The 25,371-nt window shown below is 42.9% G+C and overlaps 3 protein-coding genes across 6 annotated transcripts; all 3 read right to left on the reverse strand.

Moving 5' to 3' along the window:
• Window positions 1–270: 270 nt before the first annotated feature.
• On the reverse strand, window positions 271–6,514 carry LOC121698965. Of its 2 annotated transcripts, XM_042081514.1 has the most exons (13): window positions 6,351–6,514; window positions 6,132–6,259; window positions 5,736–5,861; window positions 5,225–5,418; window positions 4,374–4,446; window positions 3,868–4,005; window positions 3,487–3,597; window positions 2,947–3,108; window positions 2,320–2,553; window positions 1,523–1,924; window positions 1,276–1,419; window positions 853–978; window positions 271–494 (listed from the first exon to the last, which is right to left on the reverse strand). In XM_042081514.1, exons 1-13 carry the CDS (start codon window positions 6,376–6,378, stop codon window positions 336–338), a joined length of 2,025 nt encoding a protein of 674 aa, XP_041937448.1. In that variant the 5' UTR covers window positions 6,379–6,514; the 3' UTR covers window positions 271–335. The 2 variants fall into 2 exon arrangements, with proteins under 2 accessions (XP_041937448.1, XP_041937449.1); XM_042081515.1 differs by lacking the exon at window positions 6,351–6,514 and having other exon boundaries at window positions 6,128–6,259.
• A 2,978-nt stretch (window positions 6,515–9,492) lies between these two features.
• On the reverse strand, window positions 9,493–15,740 carry LOC121698976. 2 transcript variants are annotated; one of them, XM_042081535.1, is made up of 13 exons: window positions 15,577–15,740; window positions 15,358–15,485; window positions 14,960–15,085; window positions 14,449–14,642; window positions 13,598–13,670; window positions 13,092–13,229; window positions 12,711–12,821; window positions 12,171–12,332; window positions 11,544–11,777; window positions 10,745–11,146; window positions 10,498–10,641; window positions 10,075–10,200; window positions 9,493–9,716 (listed from the first exon to the last, which is right to left on the reverse strand). In XM_042081535.1, exons 1-13 carry the CDS (start codon window positions 15,602–15,604, stop codon window positions 9,558–9,560), a joined length of 2,025 nt encoding a protein of 674 aa, XP_041937469.1. In that variant the 5' UTR covers window positions 15,605–15,740; the 3' UTR covers window positions 9,493–9,557. The 2 variants fall into 2 exon arrangements, with proteins under 2 accessions (XP_041937469.1, XP_041937470.1); XM_042081536.1 differs by lacking the exon at window positions 15,577–15,740 and having other exon boundaries at window positions 15,354–15,485.
• A 2,979-nt stretch (window positions 15,741–18,719) lies between these two features.
• LOC121698970 lies at window positions 18,720–24,950 on the reverse strand. Of its 2 annotated transcripts, XM_042081522.1 has the most exons (13): window positions 24,792–24,950; window positions 24,573–24,700; window positions 24,176–24,301; window positions 23,665–23,858; window positions 22,814–22,886; window positions 22,308–22,445; window positions 21,927–22,037; window positions 21,387–21,548; window positions 20,760–20,993; window positions 19,959–20,360; window positions 19,712–19,855; window positions 19,289–19,414; window positions 18,720–18,943 (listed from the first exon to the last, which is right to left on the reverse strand). In XM_042081522.1, the coding sequence occupies exons 1-13, from the start codon at window positions 24,817–24,819 to the stop codon at window positions 18,785–18,787; spliced, it is 2,025 nt and encodes a 674-aa protein (XP_041937456.1). In that variant the 5' UTR covers window positions 24,820–24,950; the 3' UTR covers window positions 18,720–18,784. The 2 variants fall into 2 exon arrangements, with proteins under 2 accessions (XP_041937456.1, XP_041937457.1); XM_042081523.1 differs by lacking the exon at window positions 24,792–24,950 and having other exon boundaries at window positions 24,569–24,700.
• Between the last annotated feature and the right edge of the window lie 421 nt (window positions 24,951–25,371).

A 25,371-nucleotide genomic window follows, 5' to 3' on the forward strand; every position in this document is an offset into this window, starting at 1 on the left:
TGTCCTGAATTTAGCTTATCCAGGAAAAAGCAGATTGTATTACAGAGCGAAAAATGTCCTAGATTCAGATCATATATATTTGAACTGGTTTGAAAATTCATAAAAGTGTATTTGGATCTAAATATATATTAAATATTAAGGTAAATAGATAAATACATCATTTTTGTTATTACTACCAGTTTACACTTTAGATTAAACTCTTTTACAATACATTGTATGAATTAGTTGGTCTGTAACCAACCACTCTCCTATAAGAAGAAGGCGTACCACTACAATTGCAATGACATTTAATAGGGAGTAATGGGGTTTGGGGGGCACAGGGGATGGGAGGGGCTTTAGGACCTTTTGTTTTTCTTTTTTGAAAGGCCAAGCAGGCATGTGAGGGTGTCGTCTATTAAGTGATCAAAAACCACTTTGGCGTACTTGTTCTTTACATCGTAGGCCTCTCGGTCTTGGTCACGCCACTGGTGTTCCTCCACAGGTATGTCTTTGATCTGGAGGACCGAGTTGATGTGAAGAGTTAGTGTGTTCAGTGTTTGTACCATTTTTTAGTGTTTGATTCCATTGTTGTGAAGCCTGCCTCCAGGCTCAACCGTCTTCCTACTATGTTAGTTATATGAAGCGGCGATTAAACTTTTTTTAACCAGATCTACTTCATAGGTGTCCCGTTATTCAGAATTTAAAGCCACCCAGCCAATCAGAAAAGAGTATTTCTTCTCTCCGGGTGATAAGGAACTGTAATTGCATTTACAAACATGTACTGGATGTTTTACAGTATGCCCTATATATATCATGATGGGTCAGTTCCAAAGAACATATGTAGTGTTGTGCTCTTGCAGCATTGGAACTCACCAAGATCTGATCATATTTCTCCATATTGAGGCCTTTGAAAATGTGGGCAAAAACCTTCCCATAAGCCCCTGCATCTTTTCCTTCCTGGAGGCCACAAAGCTTGAAGACTTCCTCAGTGATGTAATGCTGGATAAAGACAGGAGACTATTAGCCCTCTATAGACCCTTTCAACTTAATAAACAAACAGATGCGAAATGTAAAAAACAACATTTTGTAGAGCATTACACATTTTCATTCCAAAGTATCTGCGTTGGTTTTGAACGTTTCTGAACATTGAAACCCTCTGGGAACATATTTGAAAGGGTCTATTACAGGATGTTTGTTAGTTAAAATGACTCAGGAATTCTACAGAAGTTTTTAAATAGATGTCTTAAACAGATGGGCAGATGTCATATATTGTCTATTCAAATGTTATTGCTTTACCTGGACTTTTGAAAGGCCATCAAAGGATTTCAGCTTGTTGACATAGTTACGGCGCTCAGGCTGAATTTGTTTCCACACAGGCTGTGTGGTAGGGTCTTTGGCACAGAGGTCCTGAAGGGTCTCCCAGGACAGATCAAAGATGAGCTGCACATGTACAGAAATAATACAAACAAACATCAATGAACAACATCTCAATGCAATTAAGTTGTATTGGCTATGTTGCCTATTCCCTCGACTCTTATCGAACCTTGTTGTAACTGCGTCTGCTGATGGTGTTTGTGGCTTGTCCAGGGGTATCCATCACCAGATACTGCTCCGATGGCCTGGGGGTTCGGACTCCGGAGAGATCCTTTGGGCCTTGTCCGAGCTCAAAGCTCTGCCACATCTCCTGCACGGCGTGGTGCACGAGCATCTCCACCTTGCCCGGGTGGTGCGGCGTGTCAAGGGCCTGCACCTGCAGCTGTCTGGTGGGGATCGTGACCTTTGACCCCGCCTGCCCAGCTTTAGTGCTCCAGGAGGCTTGGTCCTGAGCCCTGGTGTTGGAGGGGGCGGCCTTGTCCTCGCGGTTAAGCTGGCCCAACGCCTGCTGGTCAGAACGGGCTGAGACTCGGGGTGTCTCCTCCGCAGCGGACACGGCACTGTCAGTGAGCTGAAAGAGAGAATGCGAGTTTTACTTACAGGATCTTAAAGGACCAGGTGAAGGCTGGGAATGTGACAATCTTAGTTTAATGCTTAGACGTTAGTGCCTGGAGAAATCTTCTCCATCACCCCAAAAGACTTGGGTTGTACATTTACGGGTCAGTCTGATGCTGGTTCTTATCAGACCAAACAGAACATTAGGTTCCAAAGAAAAGTGTTAAAAATAGCCTGATATTTGTTGCCTCTAGTATGTGACCCAGCCTGTGCCAAGTGTCACCTGTGTTGGGTATTAAAAACATATGGTATCGACGTATATATATCTATGGTTAGAACCATGCGGTATCGACGTATATATATATATGGTTAGAACTCTGTGGGAAGGTCAGAGGTCAGGCAGGGTCTCACCAGAAACTCTACGCAGTCATCAGTGCTGCTGAGGGACGAGCAGGTCTCAGCCTCATCCTCGCCGGACTCAAAGTCATCTTTGCACTGAAGGTCAATGTCCTCTGTGTCGTCCGGCATCACTGCAGCATCATGAGAAGCCACCTCATACTTCGGAGACAGAGTACGGAGAGTGCCGTTCTTCTGGAAGATCTCCTCCAGCTCGCCTTGCTTAGCCAAAAGCAGGTCATAAAGATCCTGGACACACAGAAATGTATCAGAAAGGTCATCACTGAGACCATATGAGAAATGGTGCAACCTGCTTCTGTGTCTACAATGTCCTTATGCTTGATATGTCTGAACGAATAAGACTAGCTGCAGTATATGATTTATGGGTCATCTATACATGATCAGTACATGATTTATGATGTATCTGTAAGAAAACTGGTTTTGATTTTCTGTTGTGTTGTAAAGGCAGTAAGCTTTTAACGGGCTGCTTATTTCACCTCCAATTGAAAAATCAACTCGATGAGGAAAAGCGCCCAACAACCTTCATGTTTTTATCAAAATATAGTGCACCTCACTGTTTTACGAGTGACAAACCAGCCCCTGTCTGATCATGCCCTTATAGTCACTCTGCACACCACATACCTTTGTGGAGAGCTCTTCATACTTATCATTCTCGTATGAGGACTTGTCCACCTTCTCCTGGTGTTCTCCCATCGCCACCTTCAGACTCAGATCTTGTTCAAAGGTCTGGTCCTCAGTATCCTGCACCTCAGAGTAGAGGACCTTAGTGTCCTGGTCAGGAGCCTGGAAATTAATGCACTGTTATTTAAATGTACATGTATTAATTTACATATGTCAATTCTATTGTAAGGGACTACATTGTCCCCATAGCAACTTGGGGTTAAGCACCTTACTCAAGGGCACAATCTGGGTGGATTACAGTATGGTATTTACAAGTTCACAGATGGAAATACTGTACACTGCTATCATGTAATCTGGTTAGATTACAGTGTGAAGTATAATGATTTATGCTGCAACAATTTTCTTTGTATGGAGAGCTTCAATTGTGTAGCCGGTGTAGGCCGGCTGTAAGAGTACCGGTATTGTACATCAGATAGGCATAGGCCTTCCCACAGTAAGTACAGGTGGCTTTAAGGGGAAACAAATCAGTCAATGACTTACAGATGCTGCAGGGGAGACCAGCTTGGCCTCCGGGACCTTCAGGTCTGTTCGCTGCATCTGACCAGGTTGCAGAACTGAGGTCTCTACGACAGACTCAGACATTTGGGCCTCCTGCAAAGTTGAATTATGACGTCAAATCATTCCACTGCAGGCAGCTGTGGCTGAGGTGTGTGTGTGTGTGTTTTCCTGGTGACTATAGTATGTGTGTTTTTTACTAGTGACTTTATTGTGTGTGTTTTCTTGGTGACTGTAGTGTGTGTATGTTCTTGGTGACTGTGGTGTGTGTGTTGTCTTGGTGACTGTATTGTTGTCTGTTTTCCTGATGACCGCAATGTGTGGTGTGTTTTCCTGCTGGTTGTGTGTTTCCTGGTGACCCCTGACCTTTCGGTAGACCTCAGCTTGCTTCTGCAGCTGAATGGTTGATGCTCTCTGGGTCTTGAGGTCGTCCAGGTGTTTCAGGAGCATCTTCCTGTCCTCGCTTGCAGCCTGAGTGGCCTGAATAAGCTTCTTCATCTGAGCCTGCAGACAAAAATAAAACATTTACACTTATATGTATTCATTTGCAACTGACACTTTTATCCAAAATGACTTACAGACGAGGACTGTCAATCATGCTACAGTGCAAAAGGAGACCTTAGAATAACAATAAATATTACAGACAAAAGAGAGTTCATAATTAGACATCATAATATTTAATAAGACACAATTCATTCAGACATTTTATATCAGGTCATTTTATATCAGTTTGTTTGTTTAAGGACCACTGAGAAATACAGTGTTGAATTTAAGTTCCGTTAGACATCAAAATGTATTTTACATTGCATAGCCTGTCAGTTTCGCTTTTTGACTATTGCAAGGAGACCATTTGCAGGAAACAGATAGCCCACCTGCTGGTGCATCAGCTGGGAGGTCACACGAATACTCTCCGTAAGAGGGCCTTGACCTGCCTCTTCACCACACCTGCACAGACAGGACAGGAGAGTAGGAGGGAGCAGTAGTCAGGCAGCCAGTCATTTAACAAGCAGCATCAACCTTGACTAGCAAGGCCTCAAGCAGTCACATTTACACTTACCGTATTTTCCGGACTATAAGTCGCACTTGTTTTCATAGTTTGGCTGGCCCTGTGACTTATAGTCAGTTGTGACTTATATCAAAATATATATAATTTAACATGTTTTTAAATGTTAATTTATACTGACTGACATGAACCAAAAAGTAAACAATACCGTCTACAGCCGCAAGAGGGGCACTTTAGGCTTATGACAACTATATGCTGCTCCTGTACCCCTGAAAAAATTAACTGAATCATGCTTACCTAACTTGCTTGTTGGACTCGCTGGCTTATTATGTTAATTTAGCCTATTCAGCCTCCCAGGTATGTTCTTTATGCTATTGGGTAGCTGAATAACTGTTAATGTGTTAAGTTAACACAGTGCCTTAAAGTGCCTTGCTGAAGAGCACAACTGTGGAAGCCGGGAATTGAATCCATAACTTTAGCTAGCCCAGCTCCTTAACCGCTACATTATCACCGCAATGTATCATATCACCGTAAATCTATCTACATTTGGACACCAGTCTATCAGACAGTAGAGCTGAGTGCATTTACGTGTGTATCGGTGTATGATATGGGCAAAGAAATGGCCCACATTCTAAACGAAATTGGATCCGGACCAAAGGCTCTAGTGTGAATGTGCTTTAAGTGTGTATAGGTGTGTGTGATCATATGGGCAACACCTGCCTTGGTTGGCAGGACAGCAGGTCGAGTTTGGCTTGGGCTTCCTGGACGAGGGCCTGCTCCTTAAACTGGAGCACGGTGGCCCAGAGCTCAGCTCGGCCGTTCTCCTCCGTCACCATCCGGTGGATCATGCTGAACATGAATGATGTCCAGCCGTCATCCACCACAGAGGGGCAAGCAGCAGCCGTTAACGCAGCCTGAGGGTACAAAAAGGGGGACTGGGTTACTGGGGAACAGCTTATCTGCTGAAAGGCAGTCCGGAATGGAGTATGTGCCCATCATGTCGAATCAGAGTGGTTTCAGTATAGGTGTGTAATCGGGTCAGAACTAAAACAGCTTCAGTATCTTGGGTGAGAATCAGGGTATGTATATCTGAGTGATTTATTTATAGTATGTTGGTGTGTAATTGAATCAGAACTAAAGTAGTTTCAGCATCTTGGCCGCTGATCAGATCAGAACCAGAGCAGTTTCAGAATCTCAAGCACTAAACTGCTGGGTTGACTAAAGCAGGTACCTCCTCAGGTAAGGGGACAGTGCCGTTCAGTCGGGGAAGGTGTTGTCCCACACGCTGCATTCCCATCTGGGTCTGCAGCCAAACCTTCATACCCAACAGGTATTTTTCCTTGTTTGGACCTTGCACCTGTGGGTACGCAAATGGCTGGTAAATGGTCTTCACGTTTGAAACTTTCTCCTATCCATTTTTAGGCCCTCAACAGACCCCCCCCCCCCCCGCCCCCCAGTTGCACTACCCTATCCCACCCATAGTGTTCTATTATTTATAGATGTACATGATGTAATTATACTTAATGAATATCCATATTTATTCTGTTTTTCTCAGAATATATTCTGTTAATACACTGTAGTATTCTAACTTCCGTTCTTAATTCTTCCGTTATTTAGCCACACTTACTTTTTTTTGATCAATTAAGACCTTGAATGGATTGTTTTGATCCATGATCATGGCCTCAGTTTGGCCTTCAAGGCCAGAAAATTCCAATGAAGGTGGCATGTATGAAGGTACGCCACCGTGTGGCTCACCTGAAATCATGATTGGAATATTAGGATGTGCTGAAAATAATATCAGTCAATATTTAAATGGCCTAGGAGTAGCCTTCCATTATTTTCTTACCTTCGACCACCGTTGCACCCATGATCATGTGGGCAAACACACACCTTATGAGTTTTAAGTCAGTTGATATGTAGCCTATTCTAAAATCCGTGAGAAATCAAGAGCGATTAAAAAAAACGTCTGCACACCAGCCAGGTAATGTTCAGAATAAAACTGTAAACAACTAACATTCCACATAAACAACAGAATCCTAATGACGTAATAAAAGCCTAATGAGTTGTCATAATAGTTGGACTGAACAGTCTGCGACGTGACGTCGTAAGATAGTGAACGTGGATGCCTCTTGAACTTGCAGTTTTATTCTGGGACTAATGCATTACGAATATGGTACACCAGAGCCATGCTCTGTGATACACTGACTGCAACTAATAGTAAATAAAATATTCACTAACCACAAGCTCATCCCTCTCAATTGCATCTGTTTTTTCATACAGAATCCCGTACAGGGGCATAACGTAGGCCTACTGTCCCACACTGCAGGTGGTGCTCCTTGCAGAGCCAATAAGAGGAGCCGCAAGGTCAAGCGGAGCCCCACATCTCTGGACGAGCCGTTAGGTCAAGTCCCATTTTTTAATCACTAGCATATAGCTATAGCATTAGTTTATATCGATATTTACCGTGGTACTGAATGATGCATAAGATTGCATGCGTTATTAAGATTTGCCTCGTTCAATGTTGAGCGTCAGTTTTCTCACGGTGTAGCCTGTTGCAAGTGGTTAACGCTACGCCTATTACACGGTTTGTTGGTCAAGTTTTATTTGATCATAGCTAACTGGGAGAAAGCAACCCGTTTGCAATGTGTTGTTGCTAGTAGGCTATGTTTTCGGCTTCATGACAGGAGCTGACGATTATGTGTTTACTTTATCAAGTGTGGTGCTAAGGTGTTAATGTAGACTACACTATTTTATTTCTTCGATTTGATTATTGTCATTCTAATTGTTGTGCATTGCTTAGTCGTATGCGCATTTGTCCCTGTGTGTGATTACCTCCCAGCTAGACCAAATGCTAAGCTTTTAAGCGACTGCCATGGCAATTTATACTGATCATTACGCAGCCAAGTAGTAAAAACACCTAATACAACACCAAACAGCATTTGTGTAGCTTATAGATGAATTACAGAATCATAACACTACCGCTAGGGTGCGTCTAGATTTATAGGCTAAATATACACTACAGTAGGCCTAGAACTAGTTTATTCGCAGATGCACAGAACTTCACAACAGACTGACACTAATGCAGGATGGCAAAGGTTTTTTATACCCTGGCACAGAACAGCAGGCAAGGGTGGCACTAACTGGAACACACTTTAAGGCATAAATTACCTGATGGCTGATATTACTAAAGTAAACAACTAGCACAGTTATTACAATAAAACATTCTGTGCACTTGCAGAGCATTCTGGTGCTGTGATGTCATTCAATGAACAATCAAACATGACTCGGTTGGCACATTACAGTTTTTCCTTTAGCTTTTCAGGAATGACATAAAAAGGAAAAGTAATGAAATTGTCATTGTATTTCTAGTTCCAAGACACTGCACTGGCCATTGGGAGACATGCCTACATCAGAAGAATTCAACCAGAATGGATTATTTTGTGGTAAGATTATCTTCATCTCGGGTGCTACAGCGTCCATACCATGTTCAGATCCAAATACCCAAGGGAACCCAGGTTGAGTCTGAAAAAAAAGGCTATCTTCACCGTGGGGCAGTTGTGGGAGACCTTGGACAGAGTTGGCTCCAGAGACAGCTCCTCAGTACAATGTACCCATAGTGACCTGCTCTGAGTCACAATGGTGGCAGCTCCTCGGATTGAACTCACAACCTTCAAGTGTTCCATTGTGGAAGTTCAGATCCTTGACCACTAGACCACCACCAACATCACTAGGAGATATGGGGCTTGGCGATGCAGCAGGTCGCCACTCTGCGGTTGGCCCAGGGTTCGATTCCCAACGCTTTGGATAAAACCGTCTGCTAAATACCTGTCTGACGTTTACCTTTAAATACCAGTTACCTGTAGATTACAAGATGCTTCGCCCTGTTGTAAGAAGTTACGTGTACAACTTGACTTGCACTTGTTGCTATTGTCCGTAAACAGGGACTGAAATATGCTGGATACTGGATAGCATTGTATGTACACATGTTCTAAATAGTTATTTCTGTTCTTGTTTATGTTCTTGTTCAATGCATTCTTTTTGTAGTACTGTTCATCAAAAAGAGTGTTCTCAGAATTATAATTGATGTTTAGCACCGGGTTCCCATGGACACTTGGACCCCAATGTGGAACGGTTGCTGTAGCCAGTTGCGCCACAGCACTACTGACTAAAAGGCTTTTGACTGACCCGCCCCCGCCCTCCAAACACACACACTTGCACCCCCCCCCCCCCCCCCCCTTTCAGTCTCATCCAATTAATTTAAAGTCTCACCCTCTTCCCACTTATTTTGCTTTTTTCCTTCTCTCTCTTTTACAGCAGTCTACTTCAGTCTTGTTTCCCCACAATAAAAGCAGCAACATCATTCAAGCTTGTTTGAAATGCTGATGTGCTGTAGCCTACTAAACATGTGTAGATAGTTGGAACAACAATGTAAAGAAGAAAATCCAAAATGGAGTCATAGAGTATTAGTGTTCAGGACTTCAGGGTAGGTGAAGGAAAAATAGACAAAAGTGAAATTTACAATTAATTGATATGAGGTCAGATTTGTTTGTTTTTTAATTAAAAAATATATGCATTTACTGTTTGATTCACATGTAGACAGCTCTTGCAAATGAATAAATAAATAAATAAACATATGAAAATAAAAGTGACAAAATATATCTCAGCCTTTGAATGTAACATAAATTCAACAAGGTGATGCCTTCAATACTTTCTGGGATTGTCCTGAATTTAGCTTATCCAGGAAAAAGCAGATTGTATTACAGAGCGAAAAATGTCCTAGATTCAGATCATATATATTTGAACTGGTTTGAAAATTCATAAAAGTGTATTTGGATCTAAATATATATTAAATATTAAGGTAAATAGATAAATACATCATTTTTGTTATTACTACCAGTTTACACTTTAGATTAAACTCTTTTACAATACATTGTATGAATTAGTTGGTCTGTAACCAACCACTCTCCTATAAGAAGAAGGCGTACCACTACAATTGCAATGACATTTAATAGGGAGTAATGGGGTTTGGGGGGCACAGGGGATGGGAGGGGCTTTAGGACCTTTTGTTTTTCTTTTTTGAAAGGCCAAGCAGGCATGTGAGGGTGTCGTCTATTAAGTGATCAAAAACCACTTTGGCGTACTTGTTCTTTACATCGTAGGCCTCTCGGTCTTGGTCACGCCACTGGTGTTCCTCCACAGGTATGTCTTTGATCTGGAGGACCGAGTTGATGTGAAGAGTTAGTGTGTTCAGTGTTTGTACCATTTTTTAGTGTTTGATTCCATTGTTGTGAAGCCTGCCTCCAGGCTCAACCGTCTTCCTACTATGTTAGTTATATGAAGCGGCGATTAAACTTTTTTTAACCAGATCTACTTCATAGGTGTCCCGTTATTCAGAATTTAAAGCCACCCAGCCAATCAGAAAAGAGTATTTCTTCTCTCCGGGTGATAAGGAACTGTAATTGCATTTACAAACATGTACTGGATGTTTTACAGTATGCCCTATATATATCATGATGGGTCAGTTCCAAAGAACATATGTAGTGTTGTGCTCTTGCAGCATTGGAACTCACCAAGATCTGATCATATTTCTCCATATTGAGGCCTTTGAAAATGTGGGCAAAAACCTTCCCATAAGCCCCTGCATCTTTTCCTTCCTGGAGGCCACAAAGCTTGAAGACTTCCTCAGTGATGTAATGCTGGATAAAGACAGGAGACTATTAGCCCTCTATAGACCCTTTCAACTTAATAAACAAACAGATGCGAAATGTAAAAAACAACATTTTGTAGAGCATTACACATTTTCATTCCAAAGTATCTGCGTTGGTTTTGAACGTTTCTGAACATTGAAACCCTCTGGGAACATATTTGAAAGGGTCTATTACAGGATGTTTGTTAGTTAAAATGACTCAGGAATTCTACAGAAGTTTTTAAATAGATGTCTTAAACAGATGGGCAGATGTCATATATTGTCTATTCAAATGTTATTGCTTTACCTGGACTTTTGAAAGGCCATCAAAGGATTTCAGCTTGTTGACATAGTTACGGCGCTCAGGCTGAATTTGTTTCCACACAGGCTGTGTGGTAGGGTCTTTGGCACAGAGGTCCTGAAGGGTCTCCCAGGACAGATCAAAGATGAGCTGCACATGTACAGAAATAATACAAACAAACATCAATGAACAACATCTCAATGCAATTAAGTTGTATTGGCTATGTTGCCTATTCCCTCGACTCTTATCGAACCTTGTTGTAACTGCGTCTGCTGATGGTGTTTGTGGCTTGTCCAGGGGTATCCATCACCAGATACTGCTCCGATGGCCTGGGGGTTCGGACTCCGGAGAGATCCTTTGGGCCTTGTCCGAGCTCAAAGCTCTGCCACATCTCCTGCACGGCGTGGTGCACGAGCATCTCCACCTTGCCCGGGTGGTGCGGCGTGTCAAGGGCCTGCACCTGCAGCTGTCTGGTGGGGATCGTGACCTTTGACCCCGCCTGCCCAGCTTTAGTGCTCCAGGAGGCTTGGTCCTGAGCCCTGGTGTTGGAGGGGGCGGCCTTGTCCTCGCGGTTAAGCTGGCCCAACGCCTGCTGGTCAGAACGGGCTGAGACTCGGGGTGTCTCCTCCGCAGCGGACACGGCACTGTCAGTGAGCTGAAAGAGAGAATGCGAGTTTTACTTACAGGATCTTAAAGGACCAGGTGAAGGCTGGGAATGTGACAATCTTAGTTTAATGCTTAGACGTTAGTGCCTGGAGAAATCTTCTCCATCACCCCAAAAGACTTGGGTTGTACATTTACGGGTCAGTCTGATGCTGGTTCTTATCAGACCAAACAGAACATTAGGTTCCAAAGAAAAGTGTTAAAAATAGCCTGATATTTGTTGCCTCTAGTATGTGACCCAGCCTGTGCCAAGTGTCACCTGTGTTGGGTATTAAAAACATATGGTATCGACGTATATATATCTATGGTTAGAACCATGCGGTATCGACGTATATATATATATATGGTTAGAACTCTGTGGGAAGGTCAGAGGTCAGGCAGGGTCTCACCAGAAACTCTACGCAGTCATCAGTGCTGCTGAGGGACGAGCAGGTCTCAGCCTCATCCTCGCCGGACTCAAAGTCATCTTTGCACTGAAGGTCAATGTCCTCTGTGTCGTCCGGCATCACTGCAGCATCATGAGAAGCCACCTCATACTTCGGAGACAGAGTACGGAGAGTGCCGTTCTTCTGGAAGATCTCCTCCAGCTCGCCTTGCTTAGCCAAAAGCAGGTCATAAAGATCCTGGACACACAGAAATGTATCAGAAAGGTCATCACTGAGACCATATGAGAAATGGTGCAACCTGCTTCTGTGTCTACAATGTCCTTATGCTTGATATGTCTGAACGAATAAGACTAGCTGCAGTATATGATTTATGGGTCATCTATACATGATCAGTACATGATTTATGATGTATCTGTAAGAAAACTGGTTTTGATTTTCTGTTGTGTTGTAAAGGCAGTAAGCTTTTAACGGGCTGCTTATTTCACCTCCAATTGAAAAATCAACTCGATGAGGAAAAGCGCCCAACAACCTTCATGTTTTTATCAAAATATAGTGCACCTCACTGTTTTACGAGTGACAAACCAGCCCCTGTCTGATCATGCCCTTATAGTCACTCTGCACACCACATACCTTTGTGGAGAGCTCTTCATACTTATCATTTTCGTATGAGGACTTGTCCACCTTCTCCTGGTGTTCTCCCATCGCCACCTTCAGACTCAGATCTTGTTCAAAGGTCTGATCCTCAGTATCCTGCACCTCAGAGTAGAGGACCTTAGTGTCCTGGTCAGGAGCCTGGAAATTAATGCACTGTTATTTAAATGTACATGTATTAATTTACATATGTCAATTCTATTGTAAGGGACTACATTGTCCCCATAGCAACTTGGGGTTAAGCACCTTACTCAAGGGCACAATCTGGGTGGATTACAGTATGGTATTTACAAGTTCACAGATGGAAATACTGTACACTGCTATCATGTAATCTGGTTAGATTACAGTGTGAAGTATAATGATTTATGCTGCAACAATTTTCTTTGTATGGAGAGCTTCAATTGTGTAGCCGGTGTAGGCCGGCTGTAAGAGTACCGGTATTGTACATCAGATAGGCATAGGCCTTCCCACAGTAAGTACAGGTGGCTTTAAGGGGAAACAAATCAGTCAATGACTTACAGATGCTGCAGGGGAGACCAGCTTGGCCTCCGGGACCTTCAGGTCTGTTCGCTGCATCTGACCAGGTTGCAGAACTGAGGTCTCTACGACAGACTCAGACATTTGGGCCTCCTGCAAAGTTGAATTATGACGTCAAATCATTCCACTGCAGGCAGCTGTGGCTGAGGTGTGTGTGTGTGTGTTTTCCTGGTGACTATAGTATGTGTGTTTTTTACTAGTGACTTTATTGTGTGTGTTTTCTTGGTGACTGTAGTGTGTGTATGTTCTTGGTGACTGTGGTGTGTGTGTTGTCTTGGTGACTGTATTGTCGTCTGTTTTCCTGATGACCGCAATGTGTGGTGTGTTTTCCTGCTGGTTGTGTGTTTCCTGGTGACCCCTGACCTTTCGGTAGACCTCAGCTTGCTTCTGCAGCTGAATGGTTGATGCTCTCTGGGTCTTGAGGTCGTCCAGGTGTTTCAGGAGCATCTTCCTGTCCTCGCTTGCAGCCTGAGTGGCCTGAATAAGCTTCTTCATCTGGGCCTGCAGACAAAAATAAAACATTTACACTTATATGTATTCATTTGCAACTGACACTTTTATCCAAAATGACTTACAGACGAGGACTGTCAATCATGCTACAGTGCAAAAGGAGACCTTAGAATAACAATAAATATTACAGACAAAAGAGAGTTCATAATTAGACATCATAATATTTAATAAGACACAATTCATTCAGACATTTTATATCAGGTCATTTTATATCAGTTTGTTTGTTTAAGGACCACTGAGAAATACAGTGTTGAATTTAAGTTCCGTTAGACATCAAAATGTATTTTACATTGCATAGCCTGTCAGTTTCGCTTTTTGACTATTGCAAGGAGACCATTTGCAGGAAACAGATAGCCCACCTGCTGGTGCATCAGCTGGGAGGTCACACGAATACACTCCGTAAGAGGGCCTTGACCTGCCTCTTCACCACACCTGCACAGACAGGACAGGAGAGTAGGAGGGAGCAGTAGTCAGGCAGCCAGTCATTTAACAAGCAGCATCAACCTTGACTAGCAAGGCCTCAAGCAGTCACATTTACACTTACCGTATTTTCCGGACTATAAGTCGCACTTGTTTTCATAGTTTGGCTGGCCCTGTGACTTATAGTCAGTTGTGACTTATATCAAAATATATATAATTTAACATGTTTTTAAATGTTAATTTATACTGACTGACATGAACCAAAAAGTAAACAATACCGTCTACAGCCGCAAGAGGGGCACTTTAGGCTTATGACAACTATATGCTGCTCCTGTACCCCTGAAAAAATTAACTGAATCATGCTTACCTAACTTGCTTGTTGGACTCGCTGGCTTATTATGTTAATTTAGCCTATTCAGCCTCCCAGGTATGTTCTTTATGCTATTGGGTATCTGAATAACTGTTAATGTGTTAAGTTAACACAGTGCCTTAAAGTGCCTTGCTGAAGAGCACAACTGTGGAAGCCGGGAATTGAATCCATAACTTTAGCTAGCCCAGCTCCTTAACCGCTACATTATCACCGCAATGTATCATATCACCGTAAATCTATCTACATTTGGACACCAGTCTATCAGACAGTAGAGCTGAGTGCATTTACGTGTGTATCGGTGTATGATATGGGCAAAAAAATGGCCCACATTCTAAACGAAATTGGATCCGGACCAAAGGCTCTAGTGTGAATGTGCTTTAAGTGTGTATAGGTGTGTGTGATCATATGGGCAACACCTGCCTTGGTTGGCAGGACAGCAGGTCGAGTTTGGCTTGGGCTTCCTGGACGAGGGCCTGCTCCTTAAACTGGAGCACGGTGGCCCAGAGCTCAGCTCGGCCGTTCTCCTCCGTCACCATCCGGTGGATCATGCTGAACATGAATGATGTCCAGCCGTCATCCACCACAGAGGGGCAAGCAGCAGCCGTTAACGCAGCCTGAGGGTACAAAAAGGGGGACTGGGTTACTGGGGAACAGCTTATCTGCTGAAAGGCAGTCCGGAATGGAGTATGTGCCCATCATGTCGAATCAGAGTGGTTTCAGTATAGGTGTGTAATCGGGTCAGAACTAAAACAGCTTCAGTATCTTGGGTGAGAATCAGGGTATGTATATCTGAGTGATTTATTTATAGTATGTTGGTGTGTAATTGAATCAGAACTAAAGTAGTTTCAGCATCTTGGCCGCTGATCAGATCAGAACCAGAGCAGTTTCAGAATCTCAAGCACTAAACTGCTGGGTTGACTAAAGCAGGTACCTCCTCAGGTAAGGGGACAGTGCCGTTCAGTCGGGGAAGGTGTTGTCCCACACGCTGCAATCCCATCTGGGTCTGTAGCCAAACCTTCATACCCAACAGGTATTTTTCCTTGTTTGGACCTTGCACCTGTGGGTACGCAAATGGCTGGTAAATGGTCTTCACGTTTGAAACTTTCTCCTATCCATTTTTAGGCCCTCAACAGACCCCCCCCCCCCCCCCGCCCCCCAGTTGCACTACCCTATCCCACCCATAGTGTTCTATTATTTATAGATGTACATGATGTAATTATACTTAATGAATATCCATATTTATTCTGTTTTTCTCAGAATATATTCTGTTAATACACTGTAGTATTCTAACTTCCGTTCTTAATTCTTCCGTTATTTAGCCACACTTACTTTTTTTTGATCAATTAAGACCTTGAATGGATTGTTTTGATCCATGATCATGGCCTCAGTTTGGCCTTCAAGGCCAGAAAATTCCAATGAAGGTGGCATGTATGAAGGTACGCCACCGTGTGGCTCACCTGAAATCATGATTGGAATATTAGGATGTGCTGAAAATAATATCAGTCAATATTTAAATGGCCTAGGAGTAGCCTTCCATTATTTTCTTACCTTCGACCACCGTTGCACCCATGATCATGTGGGCAAACACACACCTTATGAGTTTTAAGTCAGTTGATATGTAGCCTATTCTAAAATCCGTGAGAAATCAAGAGCGATTAAAAAAAACGTCTGCACACCAGCCAGGTAATGTTCAGAATAAAACTGTAAACAACTAACATTCCACATAAACAACAGAATCCTAATGACGTAATAAAAGCCTAATGAGTTGTCATAATAGTTGGACTGAACAGTCTGCGACGTGACGTCGTAAGATAGTGAACGTGGATGCCTCTTGAACTTGCAGTTTTATTCTGGGACTAATGCATTACGAATATGGTACACCAGAGCCATGCTCTGTGATACACTGACTGCAACTAATAATAAATAAAATATTCACTAACCACAAGCTCATCCCTCTCAATTGCATCTGTTTTTTCATACAGAATCCCGTACAGGGGCATAACGTAGGCCTACTGTCCCACACTGCAGGTGGTGCTCCTTGCAGAGCCAATAAGAGGAGCCGCAAGGTCAAGCGGAGCCCCACATCTCTGGACGAGCCGTTAGGTCAAGTCCCATTTTTTAATCACTAGCATATAGCTATAGCATTAGTTTATATCGATATTTACCGTGGTACTGAATGATGCATAAGATTGCATGCGTTATTAAGATTTGCCTCGTTCAATGTTGAGCGTCAGTTTTCTCACGGTGTAGCCTGTTGCAAGTGGTTAACGCTACGCCTATTACACGGTTTGTTGGTCAAGTTTTATTTGATCATAGCTAACTGGGAGAAAGCAACCCGTTTGCAATGTGTTGTTGCTAGTAGGCTATGTTTTCGGCTTCATGACAGGAGCTGACGATTATGTATTTACTTTATCAAGTGTGGTGCTAAGGTGTTAATGTAGACTACACTATTTTATTTCTTCGATTTGATTATTGTCATTCTAATTGTTGTGCATTGCTTAGTCGTATGCGCATTTGTCCCTGTGTGTGATTACCTCCCAGCTAGACCAAATGCTAAGCTTTTAAGCGACTGCCATGGCAATTTATACTGATCATTACGCAGCCAAGTAGTAAAAACACCTAATACAACACCAAACAGCATTTGTGTAGCTTATAGATGAATTACAGAATCATAACACTACCGCTAGGGTGCGTCTATATTTATAGGCTAAATATACACTACAGTAGGCCTAGAACTAGTTTATTCGCAGATGCACAGAACTTCACAACAGACTGACACTAATGCAGGATGGCAAAGGTTTTTTATACCCTGGCACAGAACAGCAGGCAAGGGTGGCACTAACTGGAACACACTTTAAGGCATAAATTACCTGATGGCTGATATTACTAAAGTAAACAACTAGCACAGTTATTACAATAAAACATTCTGTGCACTTGCAGAGCATTCTGGTGCTGTGATGTCATTCAATGAACAATCAAACATGACTCGGTTGGCACATTACAGTTTTTCCTTTAGCTTTTCAGGAATGACATAAAAAGGAAAAGTAATGAAATTGTCATTGTATTTCTAGTTCCAAGACACTGCACTGGCCATTGGGAGACAGGCCTACATCAGAAGAATTCAACCAGAATGGATTATTTTGTGGTAAGATTATCTTCATCTCGGGTGCTACAGCGTCCATACCATGTTCAGATCCAAATACCCAAGGGAACCCAGGTTGAGTCTGAAAAAAAAGGCTATCTTCACCGTGGGGCAGTTGTGGGAGACCTTGGACAGAGTTGGCTCCAGAGACAGCTCCTCAGTACAATGTACCCATAGTGACCTGCTCTGAGTCACAATGGTGGCAGCTCCTCGGATTGAACTCACAACCTTCAAGTGTTCCATTGTGGAAGTTCAGATCCTTGACCACTAGACCACCACCAACATCACTAGGAGATATGGGGCTTGGCGATGCAGCAGGTCGCCACTCTGCGGTTGGCCCAGGGTTCGATTCCCAACGCTTTGGATAAAACCGTCTGCTAAATACCTGTCTGACGTTTACCTTTAAATACCAGTTACCTGTAGATTACAAGATGCTTCGCCCTGTTGTAAGAAGTTACGTGTACAACTTGACTTGCACTTGTTGCTATTGTCCGTAAACAGGGACTGAAATATGCTGGATACTGGATAGCATTGTATGTACACATGTTCTAAATAGTTATTTCTGTTCTTGTTTATGTTCTTGTTCAATGCATTCTTTTTGTAGTACTGTTCATCAAAAAGAGTGTTCTCAGAATTATAATTGATGTTTAGCACCGGGTTCCCATGGACACTTGGACCCCAATGTGGAACGGTTGCTGTAGCCAGTTGCGCCACAGCACTACTGACTAAAAGGCTTTTGACTGACCCGCCCCCGCCCTCCAAACACACACACTTGCACCCCCCCCCCCCCCCCCCCCTTTCAGTCTCATCCAATTAATTTAAAGTCTCACCCTCTTCCCACTTATTTTGCTTTTTTCCTTCTCTCTCTTTTACAGCAGTCTACTTCAGTCTTGTTTCCCCACAATAAAAGCAGCAACATCATTCAAGCTTGTTTGAAATGCTGATGTGCTGTAGCCTACTAAACATGTGTAGATAGTTGGAACAACAATGTAAAGAAGAAAATCCAAAATGGAGTCATAGAGTATTAGTGTTCAGGACTTCAGGGTAGGTGAAGGAAAAATAGACAAAAGTGAAATTTACAATTAATTGATATGAGGTCAGATTTGTTTGTTTTTTAATTAAAAAATATATGCATTTACTGTTTGATTCACATGTAGACAGCTCTTGCAAATGAATAAATAAATAAATAAACATATGAAAATAAAAGTGACAAAATATATCTCAGCCTTTGAATGTAACATAAATTCAACAAGGTGATGCCTTCAATACTTTCTGGGATTGTCCTGAATTTAGCTTATCCAGGAAAAAGCAGATTGTATTACAGAGCGAAAAATGTCCTAGATTCAGATCATATATATTTGAACTGGTTTGAAAATTCATAAAAGTGTATTTGGATCTAAATATATATTAAATATTAAGGTAAATAGATAAATACATCATTTTTGTTATTACTACCAGTTTACACTTTAGATTAAACTCTTTTACAATACATTGTATGAATTAGTTGGTCTGTAACCAACCACTCTCCTATAAGAAGAAGGCGTACCACTACAATTGCAATGACATTTAATAGGGAGTAATGGGGTTTGGGGGGCACAGGGGATGGGAGGGGCTTTAGGACCTTTTGTTTTTCTTTTTTGAAAGGCCAAGCAGGCATGTGAGGGTGTCGTCTATTAAGTGATCAAAAACCACTTTGGCGTACTTGTTCTTTACATCGTAGGCCTCTCGGTCTTGGTCACGCCACTGGTGTTCCTCCACAGGTATGTCTTTGATCTGGAGGACCGAGTTGATGTGAAGAGTTAGTGTGTTCAGTGTTTGTACCATTTTTTAGTGTTTGATTCCATTGTTGTGAAGCCTGCCTCCAGGCTCAACCGTCTTCCTACTATGTTAGTTATATGAAGCGGCGATTAAACTTTTTTTAACCAGATCTACTTCATAGGTGTCCCGTTATTCAGAATTTAAAGCCACCCAGCCAATCAGAAAAGAGTATTTCTTCTGGAACTGTAATTGCATTTACAAACATGTACTGGATGTTTTACAGTATGCCCTATATATATCATGATGGGTCAGTTCCAAAGAACATATGTAGTGTTGTGCTCTTGCAGCATTGGAACTCACCAAGATCTGATCATATTTCTCCATATTGAGGCCTTTGAAAATGTGGGCAAAAACCTTCCCATAAGCCCCTGCATCTTTTCCTTCCTGGAGGCCACAAAGCTTGAAGACTTCCTCAGTGATGTAATGCTGGATAAAGACAGGAGACTATTAGCCCTCTATAGACCCTTTCAACTTAATAAACAAACAGATGCGAAATGTAAAAAACAACATTTTGTAGAGCATTACACATTTTCATTCCAAAGTATCTGCGTTGGTTTTGAACGTTTCTGAACATTGAAACCCTCTGGGAACATATTTGAAAGGGTCTATTACAGGATGTTTGTTAGTTAAAATGACTCAGGAATTCTACAGAAGTTTTTAAATAGATGTCTTAAACAGATGGGCAGATGTCATATATTGTCTATTCAAATGTTATTGCTTTACCTGGACTTTTGAAAGGCCATCAAAGGATTTCAGCTTGTTGACATAGTTACGGCGCTCAGGCTGAATTTGTTTCCACACAGGCTGTGTGGTAGGGTCTTTGGCACAGAGGTCCTGAAGGGTCTCCCAGGACAGATCAAAGATGAGCTGCACATGTACAGAAATAATACAAACAAACATCAATGAACAACATCTCAATGCAATTAAGTTGTATTGGCTATGTTGCCTATTCCCTCGACTCTTATCGAACCTTGTTGTAACTGCGTCTGCTGATGGTGTTTGTGGCTTGTCCAGGGGTATCCATCACCAGATACTGCTCCGATGGCCTGGGGGTTCGGACTCCGGAGAGATCCTTTGGGCCTTGTCCGAGCTCAAAGCTCTGCCACATCTCCTGCACGGCGTGGTGCACGAGCATCTCCACCTTGCCCGGGTGGTGCGGCGTGTCAAGGGCCTGCACCTGCAGCTGTCTGGTGGGGATCGTGACCTTTGACCCCGCCTGCCCAGCTTTAGTGCTCCAGGAGGCTTGGTCCTGAGCCCTGGTGTTGGAGGGGGCGGCCTTGTCCTCGCGGTTAAGCTGGCCCAACGCCTGCTGGTCAGAACGGGCTGAGACTCGGGGTGTCTCCTCCGCAGCGGACACGGCACTGTCAGTGAGCTGAAAGAGAGAATGCGAGTTTTACTTACAGGATCTTAAAGGACCAGGTGAAGGCTGGGAATGTGACAATCTTAGTTTAATGCTTAGACGTTAGTGCCTGGAGAAATCTTCTCCATCACCCCAAAAGACTTGGGTTGTACATTTACGGGTCAGTCTGATGCTGGTTCTTATCAGACCAAACAGAACATTAGGTTCCAAAGAAAAGTGTTAAAAATAGCCTGATATTTGTTGCCTCTAGTATGTGACCCAGCCTGTGCCAAGTGTCACCTGTGTTGGGTATTAAAAACATATGGTATCGACGTATATATATCTATGGTTAGAACCATGCGGTATCGACGTATATATATATATATATGGTTAGAACTCTGTGGGAAGGTCAGAGGTCAGGCAGGGTCTCACCAGAAACTCTACGCAGTCATCAGTGCTGCTGAGGGACGAGCAGGTCTCAGCCTCATCCTCGCCGGACTCAAAGTCATCTTTGCACTGAAGGTCAATGTCCTCTGTGTCGTCCGGCATCACTGCAGCATCATGAGAAGCCACCTCATACTTCGGAGACAGAGTACGGAGAGTGCCGTTCTTCTGGAAGATCTCCTCCAGCTCGCCTTGCTTAGCCAAAAGCAGGTCATAAAGATCCTGGACACACAGAAATGTATCAGAAAGGTCATCACTGAGACCATATGAGAAATGGTGCAACCTGCTTCTGTGTCTACAATGTCCTTATGCTTGATATGTCTGAACGAATAAGACTAGCTGCAGTATATGATTTATGGGTCATCTATACATGATCAGTACATGATTTATGATGTATCTGTAAGAAAACTGGTTTTGATTTTCTGTTGTGTTGTAAAGGCAGTAAGCTTTTAACGGGCTGCTTATTTCACCTCCAATTGAAAAATCAACTCGATGAGGAAAAGCGCCCAACAACCTTCATGTTTTTATCAAAATATAGTGCACCTCACTGTTTTACGAGTGACAAACCAGCCCCTGTCTGATCATGCCCTTATAGTCACTCTGCACACCACATACCTTTGTGGAGAGCTCTTCATACTTATCATTTTCGTATGAGGACTTGTCCACCTTCTCCTGGTGTTCTCCCATCGCCACCTTCAGACTCAGATCTTGTTCAAAGGTCTGGTCCTCAGTATCCTGCACCTCAGAGTAGAGGACCTTAGTGTCCTGGTCAGGAGCCTGGAAATTAATGCACTGTTATTTAAATGTACATGTATTAATTTACATATGTCAATTCTATTGTAAGGGACTACATTGTCCCCATAGCAACTTGGGGTTAAGCACCTTACTCAAGGGCACAATCTGGGTGGATTACAGTATGGTATTTACAAGTTCACAGATGGAAATACTGTACACTGCTATCATGTAATCTGATTAGATTACAGTGTGAAGTATAATGATTTATGCTGCAACAATTTTCTTTGTATGGAGAGCTTCAATTGTGTAGCCGGTGTAGGCCGGCTGTAAGAGTACCGGTATTGTACATCAGATAGGCATAGGCCTTCCCACAGTAAGTACAGGTGGCTTTAAGGGGAAACAAATCAGTCAATGACTTACAGATGCTGCAGGGGAGACCAGCTTGGCCTCCGGGACCTTCAGGTCTGTTCGCTGCATCTGACCAGGTTGCAGAACTGAGGTCTCTACGACAGACTCAGACATTTGGGCCTCCTGCAAAGTTGAATTATGACGTCAAATCATTCCACTGCAGGCAGCTGTGGCTGAGGTGTGTGTGTGTGTGTTTTCCTGGTGACTATAGTATGTGTGTTTTTTACTAGTGACTTTATTGTGTGTGTTTTCTTGGTGACTGTAGTGTGTGTATGTTCTTGGTGACTGTGGTGTGTGTGTTGTCTTGGTGACTGTATTGTCGTCTGTTTTCCTGATGACCGCAATGTGTGGTGTGTTTTCCTGCTGGTTGTGTGTTTCCTGGTGACCCCTGACCTTTCGGTAGACCTCAGCTTGCTTCTGCAGCTGAATGGTTGATGCTCTCTGGGTCTTGAGGTCGTCCAGGTGTTTCAGGAGCATCTTCCTGTCCTCGCTTGCAGCCTGAGTGGCCTGAATAAGCTTCTTCATCTGGGCCTGCAGACAAAAATAAAACATTTACACTTATATGTATTCATTTGCAACTGACACTTTTATCCAAAATGACTTACAGACGAGGACTGTCAATCATGCTACAGTGCAAAAGGAGACCTTAGAATAACAATAAATATTACAGACAAAAGAGAGTTCATAATTAGACATCATAATATTTAATAAGACACAATTCATTCAGACATTTTATATCAGGTCATTTTATATCAGTTTGTTTGTTTAAGGACCACTGAGAAATACAGTGTTGAATTTAAGTTCCGTTAGACATCAAAATGTATTTTACATTGCATAGCCTGTCAGTTTCGCTTTTTGACTATTGCAAGGAGACCATTTGCAGGAAACAGATAGCCCACCTGCTGGTGCATCAGCTGGGAGGTCACACGAATACACTCCGTAAGAGGGCCTTGACCTGCCTCTTCACCACACCTGCACAGACAGGACAGGAGAGTAGGAGGGAGCAGTAGTCAGGCAGCCAGTCATTTAACAAGCAGCATCAACCTTGACTAGCAAGGCCTCAAGCAGTCACATTTACACTTACCGTATTTTCCGGACTATAAGTCGCACTTGTTTTCATAGTTTGGCTGGCCCTGTGACTTATAGTCAGTTGTGACTTATATCAAAATATATATAATTTAACATGTTTTTAAATGTTAATTTATACTGACTGACATGAACCAAAAAGTAAACAATACCGTCTACAGCCGCAAGAGGGGCACTTTAGGCTTATGACAACTATATGCTGCTCCTGTACCCCTGAAAAAATGAACTGAATCATGCTTACCTAACTTGCTTGTTGGACTCGCTGGCTTATTATGTTAATTTAGCCTATTCAGCCTCCCAGGTATGTTCTTTATGCTATTGGGTAGCTGAATAACTGTTAATGTGTTAAGTTAACACAGTGCCTTAAAGTGCCTTGCTGAAGAGCACAACTGTGGAAGCCGGGAATTGAATCCATAACTTTAGCTAGCCCAGCTCCTTAACCGCTACATTATCACCGCAATGTATCATATCACCGTAAATCTATCTACATTTGGACACCAGTCTATCAGACAGTAGAGCTGAGTGCATTTACGTGTGTATCGGTGTATGATATGGGCAAAAAAATGGCCCACATTCTAAACGAAATTGGATCCGGACCAAAGGCTCTAGTGTGAATGTGCTTTAAGTGTGTATAGGTGTGTGTGATCATATGGGCAACACCTGCCTTGGTTGGCAGGACAGCAGGTCGAGTTTGGCTTGGGCTTCCTGGACGAGGGCCTGCTCCTTAAACTGGAGCACGGTGGCCCAGAGCTCAGCTCGGCCGTTCTCCTCCGTCACCATCCGGTGGATCATGCTGAACATGAATGATGTCCAGCCGTCATCCACCACAGAGGGGCAAGCAGCAGCCGTTAACGCAGCCTGAGGGTACAAAAAGGGGGACTGGGTTACTGGGGAACAGCTTATCTGCTGAAAGGCAGTCCGGAATGGAGTATGTGCCCATCATGTCGAATCAGAGTGGTTTCAGTATAGGTGTGTAATCGGGTCAGAACTAAAACAGCTTCAGTATCTTGGGTGAGAATCAGGGTATGTATATCTGAGTGATTTATTTATAGTATGTTGGTGTGTAATTGAATCAGAACTAAAGTAGTTTCAGCATCTTGGCCGCTGATCAGATCAGAACCAGAGCAGTTTCAGAATCTCAAGCACTAAACTGCTGGGTTGACTAAAGCAGGTACCTCCTCAGGTAAGGGGACAGTGCCGTTCAGTCGGGGAAGGTGTTGTCCCACACGCTGCATTCCCATCTGGGTCTGCAGCCAAACCTTCATACCCAACAGGTATTTTTCCTTGTTTGGACCTTGCACCTGTGGGTACGCAAATGGCTGGTAAATGGTCTTCACGTTTGAAACTTTCTCCTATCCATTTTTAGGCCCTCAACAGACCCCCCCCCCCCCCCGCCCCCCAGTTGCACTACCCTATCCCACCCATAGTGTTCTATTATTTATAGATGTACATGATGTAATTATACTTAATGAATATCCATATTTATTCTGTTTTTCTCAGAATATATTCTGTTAATACACTGTAGTATTCTAACTTCCGTTCTTAATTCTTCCGTTATTTAGCCACACTTACTTTTTTTTGATCAATTAAGACCTTGAATGGATTGTTTTGATCCATGATCATGGCCTCAGTTTGGCCTTCAAGGCCAGAAAATTCCAATGAAGGTGGCATGTATGAAGGTACGCCACCGTGTGGCTCACCTGAAATCATGATTGGAATATTAGGATGTGCTGAAAATAATATCAGTCAATATTTAAATGGCCTAGGAGTAGCCTTCCATTATTTTCTTACCTTCGACCACCGTTGCACCCATGATCATGTGGGCAAACACACACCTTATGAGTTTTAAGTCAGTTGATATGTAGCCTATTCTAAAATCCGTGAGAAATCAAGAGCGATTAAAAAAAACGTCTGCACACCAGCCAGGTAATGTTCAGAATAAAACTGTAAACAACTAACATTCCACATAAACAACAGAATCCTAATGACGTAATAAAAGCCTAATGAGTTGTCATAATAGTTGGACTGAACAGTCTGCGACGTGACATCGTAAGATAGTGAACGTGGATGCCTCTTGAACTTGCAGTTTTATTCTGGGACTAATGCATTACGAATATGGTACACCAGAGCCATGCTCTGTGATACACTGACTGCAACTAATAGTAAATAAAATATTCACTAACCACAAGCTCATCCCTCTCAATTGCATCTGTTTTTTCATACAGAATCCCGTACAGGGGCATAACGTAGGCCTACTGTCCCACACTGCAGGTGGTGCTCCTTGCAGAGCCAATAAGAGGAGCCGCAAGGTCAAGCGGAGCCCCACATCTCTGGACGAGCCGTTAGGTCAAGTCCCATTTTTTAATCACTA

This window comes from Alosa sapidissima, chromosome 23 (assembly GCF_018492685.1).
Source record: "Alosa sapidissima isolate fAloSap1 chromosome 23, fAloSap1.pri, whole genome shotgun sequence".
NCBI lineage: Eukaryota > Metazoa > Chordata > Actinopteri > Clupeiformes > Clupeidae > Alosa > Alosa sapidissima.